This window comes from Haemaphysalis longicornis, unplaced genomic scaffold (genome assembly GCF_048455015.1).
Source record: "Haemaphysalis longicornis isolate Haplotype H1 unplaced genomic scaffold, Haemaphysalis longicornis Haplotype H1 scaffold_262, whole genome shotgun sequence".
In the NCBI taxonomy this organism is placed as follows: Eukaryota; Metazoa; Arthropoda; class Arachnida; order Ixodida; family Ixodidae; genus Haemaphysalis; species Haemaphysalis longicornis.
This window is the reverse complement of record NW_027526321.1, coordinates 44,886-60,563: the sequence shown is the minus strand read 5'-3', so window position 1 is coordinate 60,563 and position 15,678 is coordinate 44,886. Positions and strand designations below refer to the sequence as shown.

At 44.9% G+C, this 15,678-nt stretch overlaps 1 protein-coding gene across 4 annotated transcripts in view; it reads right to left on the bottom strand.

Moving 5' to 3' along the window:
• LOC144172847 (acetyl-CoA acetyltransferase A, mitochondrial-like) overlaps window positions 1–15,678 on the bottom strand; it is a 40,105-nt gene that overhangs the window by 7,579 nt on the left and 16,848 nt on the right. For all 4 annotated transcript variants that reach the window (XM_077701463.1, XM_077701465.1, XM_077701466.1 and 1 more), the window contains 7 exons: window positions 14,895–14,990; window positions 11,849–11,949; window positions 6,715–6,807; window positions 5,486–5,536; window positions 5,169–5,270; window positions 4,032–4,179; window positions 1,761–1,874 (listed from right to left, as the gene is read on the bottom strand). In XM_077701463.1, the coding sequence (XP_077557589.1) occupies window positions 1,761–1,874; window positions 4,032–4,179; window positions 5,169–5,270; window positions 5,486–5,536; window positions 6,715–6,807; window positions 11,849–11,949; window positions 14,895–14,990 (705 nt within the window). The remainder of the gene's footprint in view (window positions 1–1,760; window positions 1,875–4,031; window positions 4,180–5,168; window positions 5,271–5,485; window positions 5,537–6,714; window positions 6,808–11,848; window positions 11,950–14,894; window positions 14,991–15,678) is intronic.

Sequence of the window (15,678 nt, the reverse complement as noted above, 5' to 3'; positions counted from 1 at the left end):
GCTTCCTCAGCACAACAACCTCACGTAAGCACCCAAATACCGTTTGTTGCCCAGATTGCCGAGTGGCTAACCATGTCACACAGTTTATTTTGTCACCAACAAATGGCGCCACTGTACGGAAGAAATCCAAAGCAGCGGACCAATCGTAGGGCCACTTTTTGATGATTCGGGCCTACGGGAAGTTTCTCAACTCCTATATCAAGTAACCCTGTACCATACGAGACACAGGTTCCCCATCTACGCACAACAAACTCGCCACGTGCGGCAGGCCGGCACTAGACACTGATCGTTAATCACAACACGAACAAATCTTTTTGCCGTGTTGGTCTGTTCACTCAATTCACTCAATTTTACTGAAGAAATTAAACCGTGCAAAAGAATAACACTGCTTACAGAAATGAGCCAATTGTTTAAAATTGGCAAATAAAAGTATTTAAAAATAAGGGGTTGCATCTTGTAGTTTGATCTGCTATCAACTAAAATAATTTGTTGGCTGCTTCCACGATTTTTCATGCTAACAGAGCATTGCAATCAAAAGTGGGCATAGTTGTCTTCAATGCTGCTCCAATGGTGACGTGGGCTGAATGCTAATGCTGTGGCTTTCCTACAGATGTTTGCTACCCAAGCAATGTACCTCACTCTGGAAGCTAGCGTGGCAGCGAAATATTTTCGGATCCCCAGCCAACGTCCATAGATGCCCGTGTATGTTATATCTCATGGCAACGAAATGTTCTTGGAAAGAATTAACGAAATTCGCTGCAAGTCCGGTCGGCATTTCACCCACCCACTTGAGGCTAACAGCGTCCTAAGAGTGCTCAAATGCATCTTTTTTGGACTCAAAGTGCATAAACGTTTGCCAAAGCATGCTTGCATGGCCACCGCCATGTTTGTTTACAAAAAGACCCTGCAACAGGCAGCTGTGGAGCCAGCCTCGCAGAGACACCACCAGGAGTAGACACATGGTGGCTTGGCTTGGCTTAGGCAGCTTGACTTTGGCTCAGGCTATGCTAGCTTGCCACCGCTGAACAGCACGCGGGAGTTTGTTCTGCGAGTGCCGATCAGCGCGTTTTCTCTCAGTAAAATGCCTCCGCCAGCCCAAAAGCAAGTTTTTATCGCTGTAAGATAAGGCCCAAGTGGAGGAAGGGAAGACAGCGCTGATGAGTTTAAAAGCGCCGGAAGCTCGCTCTACCTATTGAAAAGCAAGGCTGCCATTCTCTAATGGCATACGTGCGCAAAACAAAACCTCAACTGCAGCCTTTCCGGACGTCAACAAAGCGGTGCTCACTTAGTTCTGTGAACAGCATTTGTAACGAGATGCACTGTCTGGAAAAGTTCGTCAACAGAAGAAGCTGTACTTCACTTGCATGCTCGGACATACGCAGTGCTGAGGGCCAAGGAGAAAAAAGTGCAAAGAAGGTGGATTTGCGGGATGTTTTGGATGCGTTTGACACGATGCTGTCGTTCTTAGGCGTGCACGACAACTAGCAATGAAGTACTTATTGTAATGCGACAACTGAGTTGCGAAGTTGCTGCAAGGTAAGGCCCGCAAAGCAATACATACAATTGACTTTCAAAAATAAATTGTCGGCTTGTGACCGATCTCCTGTCGTTTATGTTTCATTCTCGCAACAACAAAGTGCCCACAAAAGCGAATTTTTTAGCTTTCCCGGCAGTTTCGTTATTGTGGGGTTTAACTGCAGCTGCAAACACAAATGAAAATGTGAATGGCATGACAGCAGAGAAACTGAGAGCATACTCACCAACAATGCGTGCAATGGGTTTCACTCCAAGCCGGTCGGCTGCCCGACGGGTCATCAACACACACGCTGCAGCTCCGTCGTTCAGTGTGCTTGCGTTGGCCGCAGTGATGGTGCCTGCAGTAAAGAGAGGGGAAGGCGTCACTACCTTCGTCAGAACCTAGCCAAACTATACACCAAAGCCAACTAAGTGTGGCAACTGCGACTGCCGCAGTCGAAAGCTGCAAATTAGCTTAGACACGTAGGGAGCTCGAATGCAAGGGGAAATCTCTACGTATTAAAAATACAGCCTCTGCAACCAGAAATCAAATGCCCAACTTTGGACATACAGCTGACATAGCTAAACTGGGCACCATTATTTAGTCTTACCAAGTGGAACACACACAGTACGCAAAACTGCAACTCATTTTCAGTTCCACATACAAAGAGAGGGAGAGAGAGATGACATCTTTATAGATAAGCAAAACTTTTGCCTGAATAGAGTAACAAAAAGCTCTTGAAGACTAGACATACCGACCACAATTTTCCAAAAGCAATGGCAATTATCAGGGTGTTCTGCTTCCGTTGTAAACCCCCGTTAAAGGAGCCATGAAGACAAAATACAAGTTAGTGTTATTCGAAAGATTTCGTGCTTTGTGCCCCCAGCGTTTGCCCGAATGCAAACGATGCTTTAAGGGGGCACATGGGTCTTTGATCAAAAAGTTTATTTTTGCAGTTATGATGATAAAAATTTGGGGGCACATGTAGTTTCTCATTCTGATTGTAGATATAAAATTTGTTTTTGAGTAAAATGATTATATTCAGATTTATTTGAATTTTTATATTCAATTTTTTGACAGCCTTTGTAAAACAACTGCTGGAGGGATGCAGCTAAACAGGGAACCAGTGAATTGTGCACAAATCAAAGAGTGCAATAAGACTAACATTATCGTTCTATCTGGTCTGTAGCAGAAGTTACGACCATTTGAAGTTTGGGCCTGGAAGGCAAAACCGGTTTTTCTGGCTGCCACCTTTCAAGCCCAAACTTCAAATGGTCGTAACTTCTGCTACAGACCAGATAGAACAATAATGTTAGTCTTATTGCACTCTTTGATTTATGCACAGTTCACTGCTTCCCTGTTTAGCTGCATCCCTCCAGCAGTTTTTTTACATAGGCTGTCAAAAAATTGAAAATAAAAATTCAAATAAATTTGAATATAATCACTTTACTCAAAAACAAATTTTATATCTACAATCAGAATGTGAAACTACACGTGCCCCTAAATTTTCATCATCATAACTGCAAAAATAAACTTTTTTGGTCTAAGACCAGTGAGCCCCCTTAATTGGAAATTATTTTGAGTTAAAATTTTGATTTTCCCGCAAAATCGTGCGTTTTCATGATCTTTAATGTCATAACAGGAACCAACCGCTTTGCAGCCGATTGGGAAGCCTGGAAAACGGCTTGCCACCGTATCCGTGGCAAGCTGTTTTCTGCCTTTGGTTTGTATTTGAACCTGGCTTGTTTTTGTTCACGGAGAAAATAATCGTTCCATGAAACATAGCGCTCGCTTGACAAATATGGTCACGTAAGACACCGTTGCTTGCGTCAATCGGCCAGTGTCGTCTGAGACAACCCCAATGCCCCGCAGTCCTGTGCAGCTAAACCAAGCATAGTGCACGCAGTACCAATAGCAGTACACATTGGTACTTATATGTTTATGTGCGCTTTCGTAACCTCCACTGTTCGTCCCACTATTCTTACGGCTTTAAAAAGAATTTGCCCTAAATTCAAGCGCAAATAGCTCGTTCGGCAAGCTTGTAAGCTCTGCCTAATTTGCGTTTGCTTTTGCCACCCTCCGCCAATCGCAGAGCTGGTTGTTATGACATCATACCTTCTGTTGTGGGAAATGAGCTAGTGGGTCACATGGCCATTCTTTTTTTTTCCCAATTATGTAGCTTATTTGAGCGAAGTGTGCATTAAAAAGTGGCGTCAGTATGATTCTAACGAGGCAATCTTTTGAATGAACCAAACTTGTGTTTTCTTTTCATGGCTCCTCTAAGCACAAAAATTTTCAGACAAACGACGTGACACATAACGACAGGAGATGCCATGGCTGCCCTTGCATTCCACGTCCTTTGCCTGAAAATTTATGCGCATGACACTTGCCCGCCCACGGGAAAAGCACTGATTTCGGGCAGTCTAGCTAACAATTTTTTCCAGGTCGCTAAAAAGTGCCCAACCAGTTCCTTCTGCAGTTTAGAAGAAAAAGAAGAGAATTTACGGCTGCCCACCTCCTTCCTTGATGAAAACGGTCGGCACTGTGCCAAACTTCTCAAAGTTGGCCCGCTTGTATTCTTCGTCTTCGGCCACCACCACGTCCGGCTTGCCACGCTTGCCCGCTATCGTCACCGGCACAATCTCCTTGGCAAACACGCCTTCCTACAAAAGGAGGGTGAAGGCACAAGCACACAGTGAGCCTCCAGAATGCACTGCACATCTGTGACGGTTGTGCTTATGACTAGGAGTATGTTGTTCTACCTTAGTTGGACCCAGCAAACAAGATGACTACTGGTCCTGCGGAGCATCGAACAGGTGTTTATGTGCCAGAAGTGAAATAACACCAGGCTAAGCAAGTCGAAGCCTGGCGCATTGGACATCTGGCTGACAAGTTAGGAAATCTGACACTATCGGGCAGCTTGAAAGGGCAGAAACGTAGATAAAATCAAAATCGAGGCCACTGTGAGACCGTGCACTGGATAGGCATGCAACAGTCCTCAATTCTCCTACTCCTAAAAGCTTCCTGTCTCACTTGCACATAAAACAAGCCCCTTAACATCTCTACCCTCAGTCCACTTACAGCAGTCTCCTAGCACCCCAGGACATCAAAATAGCACACCTTGCTTGAAACAAGCACCTTATTGAACACACAGCATTACCATAAACCCACAAATGTCAAAAAAGTTTGCAGAAGCATGAAGGGCCATAGGTATACAGGATGATCACTGATAAGCATAGTGAAAACAGCACATGCTGCACAACAATTTGCAATGACAAAGGACGTCATTGGGTACAAACTGGCTCGAGAAATGTCGAATGCAACATCGGAAATATTATGAATTGGTTAACCTAGGGTTCATCGAAATTTAACACAAGGGCAGATATGCAGTGCAAATAAAAAAAAAAAAAAAAAAGAACACTAAGAGGGAGGAAGGGAGAGAACTGTTCAAGACATCCAAGTAAGAACTATAATGTGCACCTAACAATGCAAACCAGTTATGATTTTCAATTGCTTCGAGCTGCTGCGACTGCTCTAATGATACAAAGACGTCCTGCTACTACGAGGAATTCGCAATGCCCTGCATACAACAAATGAGTACATGGTGCACAGCCAGCCAGCAAAAAACATGCTTTTAAACGCATCCGCTCACCTTTGCTGCCGATGCACTTTTCTTGTAGCTGTTGATGGCGAAGTCGTCCTGGTCCTCCCTCGACACCTCGTACTTTTTGGCAGTCTGTTCCGCACAGGCACCCTGAAAACAAGACACCACCACACTCGCTACTTCTGCTCAGTTTGTGAACATTCTCTACAAAATAGTGCGCAGAACGCAGGGAGCACAGGTCAGATACTATCTAGCAAAGGCAACGCTCACACCGTGGTCACAGCCCAAGGTATACATCATTCCCAGCGTCCCCTGCAGCTGCTGCACAATGAATTTCAGAGCACCGGAATACCATAGCAACTTACCATGTGAAGTTTGTCGTAGGCGTCGGTGAGTCCATCGAGCACGATGCCGTCCTGAAAGCCAAAGTACATCATTAGCAACAATTACTCCAGCAATTAACACTGCTTTACCAACTACAATTCAGGAGTAGATGGTGATAGTTATGCTTATAACAGAGTATGTTGTTCTGCCTTAGTTGGACCCAGCAAACAATTATGACTACTGGTCCTGTGGAGCTTCGAACGGTGTTTATGTGCCAGAAAGGAAATTACACCGGGCTCAGTAAGTTGAAGCCTGGCGTATTGGACTTCCTGGCTGTCATTTGAAAGTCGGGGGAGTTGGTGATACATTCTGGGAATAAGCACGAAAAACAACACATAGAGAAGAACACACAGGGCGGCGCGGGCTGTCAAGTTAGGCCACAAGCTCCCCCTAATGAAGCTCCCCTCTTGTTTGTGGTAGAGCGGTGCCATTATCACATACAGTGGAACCCCGATTATACAACTTTTGAGGGACTGGGCAAAAGTGGCATATGATCAGGGTACGGGTAAATGCCAGCACAGTAAAAGCAGAGATCAGGCAGTAGGAGCAGTAAAGGCTGGAAAGAGGACATTGGGGCAATGCGAAAGTAGAAACTGGGGGGGAGAGAGCCTTGTAAAAGGAAGAAGGAAACTTGGATCAAGCAGGCAAGGAAGGCAGGTGTTCGGTCATCTCTGCGGGGTTGCGGCAAAAGCTTGTCACCTCAATGGGAGCCACTTCCCCCCACGATGGGATGGATGCACGGCCTCAAACGGTAGGGTTGCCACCTGACCGTTTTTTTTTTAGACTGCGGGCCGGTTGCCGGTCTGTACCTAAAACCGGCCGACATTGGCCAGTTTTTGGCCATCGTGCAGGCTATTTCTTTTTCGGCCTTTTGTAAGCGTCAATACATCCAAAACCATGATAAATATGTGTCGACAAGCTCTGAAAAGACATGCGAGCCGAGAAAATATGTGGCCGAGTGAGATTCCTCAGATGAAAGGAGACTAAAGGGAGGAATAACATTACAAAATGCCGCCGGCGCAGACAGCAAGGGCAGTTACTTTTCACTGCAGCACATTCAGATTCAGAGCAATAACCAAAATCTCGATCACTTTGAGTTTAAGTGGATTTCTTTGTAACTTCAGCAGAGAACTCCAGCACAAAATACAGGGCTACAAGGGCAGTGGGACCACGTAGCACCACGGGCCCTCCAAATAACTGCACCACTCACATTCAGGTGGACCCCTCCATAGGGCGTCTCCCCACGAGTCATGTAGTAGGGAACGTTCGACATGCTCTCCATGCCTCCGGCCACCATGATCTCCTGCAGAGGGAGGGGCAAGGCACGTTCAGCTTTCAGTCAAAGAGCGGAAACACGTCTCCGCAGTCTTTGTGCACAAAAAGCCACGCACAATGTCGTTCAGCTTTAGTAGGACGCAGCAAACACGACTGCTCATCCTGTGGAATACTGAACCTGTGTCGATTTGCCAGGGCTTAATTACCACTGGGCCAGACGATGGCAAGCCCAGTGTACTCAACAGCCTGGCATTTCCATTCCAATTAAGGGGGGACGCGGCTTTCAACTTCGGAAAAATGACCAAAACATCGTTTTTTTGAAACCCACATATTCGGCTTCTATGTTTCCTATTCTATGCGTCTGCAAAGTTTTTAGGCTGAAAAGCGCCGCAAAGTGGCATAAAAAAATACTTTTGTCAGGCGCGGTGACAAACTATCAGCGCAAACGGGCGAAAAAACGGCAATTTTCGGAGCGCTCTATCTCCGCACCGGTGCCACCGGGCGCGGCCATTTTGATATGGTTAGATCGGCCGAGCGATCGTCTTTCCGGTTCTGCTCGTCTCTTTTATCTTCGTTCATTCACAAACGCACAAACGGCAGAAAAGAAACGACGCACAAACGAAGCTAGAAATAGATGCTGAAGCGCTATTGGTCCTCGGTCGGGGCGCGGAACACCGACCCTCCTGATTGGATGTCACGGGCGCAATGCAAGATGGCGGCCGCCTGAGCTGCGTAGCGAGCGGTTTGAGTTCATTTTCGCCGCTTCGCTCGGCCGAGTTTCTGTTCAATCTATGGCATTCAACACAGACGTTATCGCGGTGGGAATGCTGGAGATAACGAGCCAGATTACGGGAAGTTGTGTGGCTCGAAAGGAGGAGGTCATCGAACGCTTCGTGGTGCGCGTGACTCTACCGTCGCCAGACCCCGGAGGGTGACGCGGTGTGCGCGCTTGCGATAGCGGTTCGTGAAGTGAACTTTTAGTCGGGTTTGCGATGTTTACACGCTTAGTTATTGCTGTGTTTTGACTGTGGGCTCGCTAGCCTTGAGAAAGAAACGGTCGACGCGTCAAACACTGCGGCGCGCACGGCATAGTCGACGCGCATTGGGGCAGCACATGACTGGGCAACCGGTTACGATTGAACGCCAGTAGTTGTAATTAATGCCTGCGTCGTTAGATTTAATCTTAAAAGCGACCTGACCAGCCATATCAGCTGTAATCAAAGTTCGATATGTCGCGGTAAGCGTGCGCTAAGATGCGCGCGAGCCATATCGCCTTTCTTGCGCAACGTTTCCCGTGCACTTGTAATTTTCATGCAAACAGGTTTGAGTTAGTAATATAGGAATAAAAATATGTTCTCTGCATTAAAAATGTACGTTTGTCGCAGCATTTAACAGTGATTTTTTAGTGAAATTATTGATTCCATTGCTCAGGGCATACTGGCTTTGCTGCGAGAAATATTGGATGCCTTGAATGTCAAAAGTAGTAAAAAAATATGCTCTTGCATTGAAGTTGGGAGTTATGCAGAATACTCTACCAAGCTTCAAAGTAGCTCATTTTCATCCTTGTGGTATGCAAACTTTTGGCAATGAACACCTGCACGTATGAGTACTAAGTTGCTGTGCCAGGCAAGATGATAAAACATAAAAAAAGCCAAAAATGTTCAAATTTAAGTAAAAAAAATGCTTAACTTGTTGCCATGGTGACAACACTGCAAAAGGAGGCTGTTCAGTGCGATACAGCCAACCAGCTAACCTACTTTGCATTGAAAGCCCATTGAAACCCATCTCCCCCTTCATTTGATCTGCAAAGTGGGGTATGTACTCTTCACAGAGGAGCCGAAAATGATATTTTCTGTAAAGAGAAAGGCTGTGAAAGGCACTCTAATTTCAAGGCAAGGCATTCCAGAAGCCCCATGTTCAAAAGGACATGAAAGGCTACAACCGTGACGACTTTTGATAAGTGAAACCTATGTTGCAACTTTGGAAGCCGTTTTCTCAAAACAGTTTTTTTTGCCACCTGTGTCGCTTGTACCAGGGATTTCTTTGTGACCGCTGGGTCTATTTTGATTCCGTTTCTTGCATTACATTCCTTGATGAACAGTTCAGGTCGTGACACTCTTGGTTTTCCAGATTTGTTTTTTGTGATTTTTTTATTCACATAATCGTTCACAGTCAACATGCCTATTGCACATTAACCTCTAAAAAAATGAAAACTAAAAAACATTGTGTTGTAAAAAAAAAATTCTAAAACTGTCACGACCTCGTCCATTCATTTGGGAATGCAAAGCACTTCGAACAAATTTTCTATCATGTTTTATAAGCCGCTCAAGCTCGGTACAAGCGGAACAGAAAGAAAATTTAATACATAAAAAAGTTTTCAGAATATTAGCTTGAAATTTTTATGGTGTTATCACGGAAGCATTTCCAGTTGCTGTGCCAATTTTCATCAAAATCCACAAAGAAATAAAAAAGTTGATTTTGAAAGCCACGTCCCCCCTTAAGGTGGCAGATGAGTCTTTGGGATCGAAAAATTGCCCAAAAAAGCATACCGTATTTACCCGATTCTAACGCGCCCCCGATTCTAACGTGCACCCGATTTTCCTGACAAAAAAAAAAACGAAAAAACTTGCACCTCCGATTGTAACGCGCACGGGACTTTGTTACCCAGACAAACAAATGCGAGAGAAACGGGTGATTTATTTCCCGAAGTAATATCACTCATCTCACTCCTCGTCGCTCTCCGCTGACCACAACATCTCGGCCTCGGTGCCTTCAAGCGCGTTCGCGGTGCCACACTTCTGAACGAACGTTGAACCATGGTCGATGGGATCGTGCCCCACGCCTCGTACGTCCGTCCTGAGAGCTTCTCCAGAGGTGCACGCTTCAGCCGACCGCTCGTTTTGAACGCGTGGGAGCCGCTGCTGCCATTGCTGTTATCAAGCGCGCAAGTGAAACGATTTGACGATTTGTGTGAACGCCGATAGAAAAGCCTAGGTGCCTAGGCTTGCTGCGTCCAAAAAATCGTTGCTAAAAGCTTTGGTGCCATCTTGAGATGGCGATGGGAGGGACGAAATTTCCGCTGTTTCGGCAGTTTCGGTTTTGTATCCGATTCTAACGCGCATGCGAATTTTCGGCCTATTTTTTCGGAAAAAAGGTGCGCGTTAGAATCGGGTAAATACGGTATGCATCAGATTTGCACAGCTTTTCGTCCAAAAATTCCATACATAGAACAGTACCAGCTACTTTTTGTGTTTCAGTAGTTGTTTAATTAGCATCAATTGGTTAGCAGGAGTACTTCAACCCTAGAAGTTATAATTGATGTAAATGTGTATATAATTTCAAAAAAAAAAAAACTGCTTTCCACATTTCATTCTCCACAACTTCTGGTATCTATTCATGTCTTGCTGGTAATCTTTGTTGAATAGTTTTTTTCCCATTGTTCTCAAGAACAATCAAGGAAGATTTTTAATTAACTCAGAAACTAGTTACCTCACATCAGAACTAATTAATTTTGAACTCAGCTAAAAAAAACTGAACAGTTTCATCAAAATTGGTTGGAAAGCAAAAAAGGTTCAAAGACCAGTGTGCCATCTTATAAGAAATATGGAAATTGCAACTTCCTACTCGAAAATTGCTATGCAAGTGTACCATTCAGTGTTGCAACCATGCTTCGGATTACCATATTTTCGCCTGTGCATATAATCCTCGCGTTTTGCCCGCACATTTGATACAGGAAAGGGTGCACCAAAGCTGCTGCTCAAGCAAGACATCACATACTAAAGTATATTTAGCAAGTAGAATATACTGACTGCAAGGCGGAGGTCAAAATTCACTCCATGTCATTGCTCTCGCTAGAGCTACGGAAAACTTTGTTACTGCGTAGGAGCTTCATGGCCCAACACACATTACCATGAAGCTGCACTAAAGGAAAAACCCCGCGTATTATCCGCACCCCTACTTTACCACTGAAATTTTCGCATTTTGGTGCGGGTTATGCGCGCGAAAATACGGTATACTTCAGAAGAACAAATGCTAGGCTTTGTAAAGTGCACTTGTCCCGGTGAAGGTGCTAGGCAATTTCTGGCAGTTGAGATCGGACCACAAAATTACTCAGTCAAGGCAGCTCTGGTAGTGTGCTAGAAGTGCTCTGCTGGCGCAAAGGGCAAACAGCATGTCTCTGGTCAACCACAAAGAAGGAATTAGTCTGATGTTGTTCAGAAAGCGAAAGTGAGTGAAGTAAAATTGCGGGCAAAATGTGCTTGCCAAAATACAGTAATATGCAGGAGGGATGCTCGGGTTTCATGCGCAACACTAATTCCCAGTTAAACAAGGTAAGAAAAAAATGTGCTAAGGAAGAGATTAAACAGCTATTTCCTTGAAAGATTTTTGCCCTCAAGAGTTCAACACACCACCATCAGCTCCCAAATATGCCTGAACCTTATGCCATGTTCTGACTATACCTAACAGCCATATTGTACGCTATGGACGTAGAAAAACGGCATTTCGCGCAGTTCCACTGGCTGAGACGTGAAATGACGTCATTATTTAAAGATATTACGACAGTTGCGACAACTGTCTAAACCCGGCCTTAAACTGAAAGCCATAATAACGAATACAAGTTTAGACAAGGGTGGTAATCTCAATTAGTTTTCACCTTCCAATGCAGACAGGTAATTGCACCTTTTTACGATAATTCGCGAACTCAACACAATTTGCCTAGCTTCCCTGAGCAATACGAATGTGCAGAAAAATTGAGCTCCTGTTGTCGGTAGGCTATCATGATTGTACACTTTTTAAAATGCCAACACCGTGAAAAAAAAAGAAAAAGAAACGAGATGGAAGACAACACACACAGCGACAGAAACGGGCACTGACTTCACATTTATTTTTTTTTTAGCAGAAAAGCTAACTCTAAACAAAACAAACTTTTCCTTTCGCACGGTGCTAGGTACAGAAGTTTCACTGGTTGCTTTATCCTGAACCCACCAAGTGAAGGAACAAAACAGCAGCTTGCTTTTTGCACAAAACAAACAAACAAAACAAAAAATGATGCAGGGACGAGCGATTACCTGCGATCCACACATGAGGCTCTGGGCTGCCAGCATAATGGCCTTCATGCCTGAAGCGCACACCTTGTTTACCGTAGTGCATGGGGTCGACTGCGAGAGGCCTGCAGAGACGCGACGAGCAAGGACTGTAGTATCCATACACAGCGAAGCTATTACACACATCGAGGTGCACTTCACTAAGTAATGACCTTGTTAGTGCCACTTGCAACAGGCTTTGCTTTATCTGGACGTCTGACAACTGGTCACCACAACATAAAATACACGTACGGAGTGTTACAATAAATAGCCTTTTAAAGTTATTTTTGCTAACAGCTGGCTTGATTGTGCACAAACTGTACATGAAGGTTGCATTTCGTGCTCTTTTTTTTTCTGCGAAAATACAGGCAACTGTCTAGTTTTATGAGCTTTTTTTTTTTTTTTCGTTCAATAAAAACCTGTTTTAGCCTGTGGGTGCACACAGCCCTTTTGGGGTTTTCCACGTATATCCGCATGACTATTTTTCCAGCCAGCTTATGGCCAACAGGCAAAAGCAGGTTGCTCATTGATAGATAAAAAAGGGCACCAGTGCCAGCTGTGTTATTTGTGACCAAGATAGACCATAAACTGATACCTCCATGCAAAATAAAATTTAGTCCAAAGGACTCAGCAGGAGATTGTTGCCCTGTGTACACTCACACACTCTTTTTTTTTTGTTCGGAGCTTAGCTTTTCAGTGCGTGTGATTCAAGCACGCTGTGTTGTTCGGTCTTTAGTAGGGCACAGCGAACATGGTTTTTCACTGGTCCTGTGGAACGCCGAACGTTTGTTCTGCCAGGATTTAATTCCCACTAGGCCCAGAAAACCAGGGCCTCGCGGACTCAACACCCTGGCTTTGTTATGACCAAACACAGAGGTAAGGAAACAAATTATCACATTACCTGATACCACTAAAGTCAAGGAACACTTGACATATTTGCAAAACCCTTGGCCAACAGTTAGATACTCCAAAATAAAATTACTGCAGATTGTTGTCAAATGCTACAAACAGACAAAAGGCGTAACAACAGTCCTTTGTAGTATTTCTGAAACATGCTGCTTTACCAGGAAACATGTGGATTCAGTTTCCGCTTTCAGGATATCAAGTTTTTTAAGGGCATAGCACTCATGCTAGCGAAACCCATGGTTAGAAGTTGGAGAAGGTAATTCAAGCCCTGGTACTCTGAAAAGTGCCACAGCCAGGTACCAGTGCTAAGCCGAGCAAAAAAGCTGTCAATAATAAGTTTGGTCAAGGTTCCAAATTGGACGCTGCTAATGTAGCGCGGCAGTCGGTTTTCTGCGGAGCTCAACAAGCGGTGCAATTTCCATTTTGAAGCCTAATCATGCCCGCACCCTTCGCGCTACTCCTGAAAGCACCTACGACAAACTACACACCCTAAGCATTCAAGAGTTTGTTCCTAACCACGCTGATAGCAGTTGTAACTTTGCACCGTAGCAATCTGTTTATCACTGCAAAACAATGTTATCTTAAATTTCAACGACACAGCTTGAAATGACAATTGAACCATTCACACCAAATTAGTTTTCTTTGTAAAACAACTCCGATTCCCGCGGCATTGTTTTAAAAGAGCTTCTAACTTACCTGCTTCGTTACTATGAACGAGTTCTTATGACGTACTCTGAACAAACCTCCAATGCAGCTTTAAATCTGGCTACAAAGAACTTCAGCCCACCTGAACGCTTATGTGAACTGTATTTCTATGTTGATTCCAACAGCGTCAAACTGTTGCAAGAGCCACGCTAAAATAGTGATCGTCACTTGTTAGTAAGCTCGCTGCTACAAATACGGCGATTTTGAATTCTAAATCTTCCGGTCTTTACCAGAAGCTGCCCAACATGTAAACATCCGGTCGCAGAATTCAAAATGGCGGCCTGAGTCGATGGCTCGGAAGGGGGGTCTTATCGACGCAATTGCAGATTACTCCGTGCAGTGGGATAAAATTTGTGGCCTCTGCAAGGTGCGCTCGTCGAAAGTGTGATTTGGATGGAACTTGCAGACCAGATGGTGTAGCAGCAGTGCATTAGCATGCGCCGACGTCTCGCTTTCACAAAGCCAGGGAATGTTCGGAAACTCCACTCGACTCTTCGAAAAATCGAATAGTAGATATTCGATTTGTGAATAGACTATTCGCGGAGGTACTATTCAATTCGTATTCGAATATTCGAGTATTCGCACACCCCTAGTTGCCACCCTATCCGTCTGCTTTTTTTATATATCCCTCATCACATGGAGGAAAGAATACTCAGGAGAGGCCCCTAGCACCCCAATGCATTGCGAAAAGTGTGGAGGAAGTCACGTGATTTTTCTTGAGCCCATAGACAATGTTGCTTACTTGTTTACAACTGCGGCGGCCAAATTTGGGCAAATAGAATGGACAAATGTTTAAGGCGCTTGGTATGTGGCTGCCTCGCTACGCTTGCAAACCAGCGAAGTCGCTACGACAAACGTTTTTAGATTTCGCCAGTTTGAAAACTCTGCCGTCAGAGGCGTCTGCGTTCGCCATTCCGCGAGCCTGTTGCTATGACGACGACAAACGCTACTTTGCCAGGCTTAAGAGCTGAAAAATCGTCCTTCTATCTCAAAAACAAAGGCCGTTTTTCAATTGAAACTTTGGGTGAGGGTTAGAATGGGCAAATTGAAGGCGCAATCAACAGCTTAGAAGATGACATCGCACCGAGGAATTAACGACGAAGCTGTTTTCGCTTCGAAGCGGGAGGGCAGGGCGACGCCATGTTAGTCAAATCAAACCGGAGACAGCAAAGGCTGATGGGATAGAGTACTGGGCTCCGTGGGCTCAAGTCATGGCGGGACTCGGCTTCACAAATGTGACGTCAGGGCCTCTCCTAACCTTTTCTTTCCTCCATGCCTCATCACTAAAGGCAAGATGCGACGAACTCTACAGATTTGTGCTCCTGCCCCAGCGATCTTGGGATTCGGGAAACGTCGTACACTGTTTACATGGTCCCCTTGGTGTTGGGACTATTTGCTCGACCAATGCACAGATACTTGCCTGCTCCCAGGGCTGCCTGCCGGGCGGGTGCCTGGCCGGCCCCGGCAGAGACCACGTTTCCCATGAACACCTCCTGCACATCCTCAGGCTTGATCCCTGCAGGGAAGAGGGGACGAGAAGAAACAGAACGATCAACGATGCTGCACAAGTAAGTGCCAAGGATTCAGCAGGGAACCACACAAAGGCGAGGTGCAGACAAACCAGTTTACATCGAATTATCCTTTATATAGAACTATTTCTCAACATATTACAGTTACAATGAGAATACAATGTAGACCATTTATAACGTAACCGCTTATAGTGCGGGACTGGATATAACAAGAGTTTTTGTGATAACCAGTTTGCCTCCCATAGAACGCAATGCATAAGCATAACGCTCAAAATGCGGTTGGTCGAAGCACAATATCGTTTATAGTGTGGTTCTTCGGCGGGTCTGCTGATCAACTGGCGCAGCTGAGGAAAGGATGAAATTAGCCATCTGATGCAGCGCGCACCCTTTGCTCTCCTGTAACTTACAATCTGCAAGACCAAGCGCAGCAGCGGCTGATGTGGGGAAAAAAAAAAACGAAAGAAAGATTGTGCCTTTGAGAGAAGATAAATATAGGATGACTTGAGAGGCAGGTTGCTATGTGGTTGGATTCGTGCAAGTTTTGATTTAGTGTGGTACCGCTTATAGTACGGATTTTTGCGGCTCTTGCGACATACATTATAAGCAGTCTACACTGTATATAGCAAAAACTACACCTATATCAAACGAAAATACCAATGAGAAAAAATGCATCGA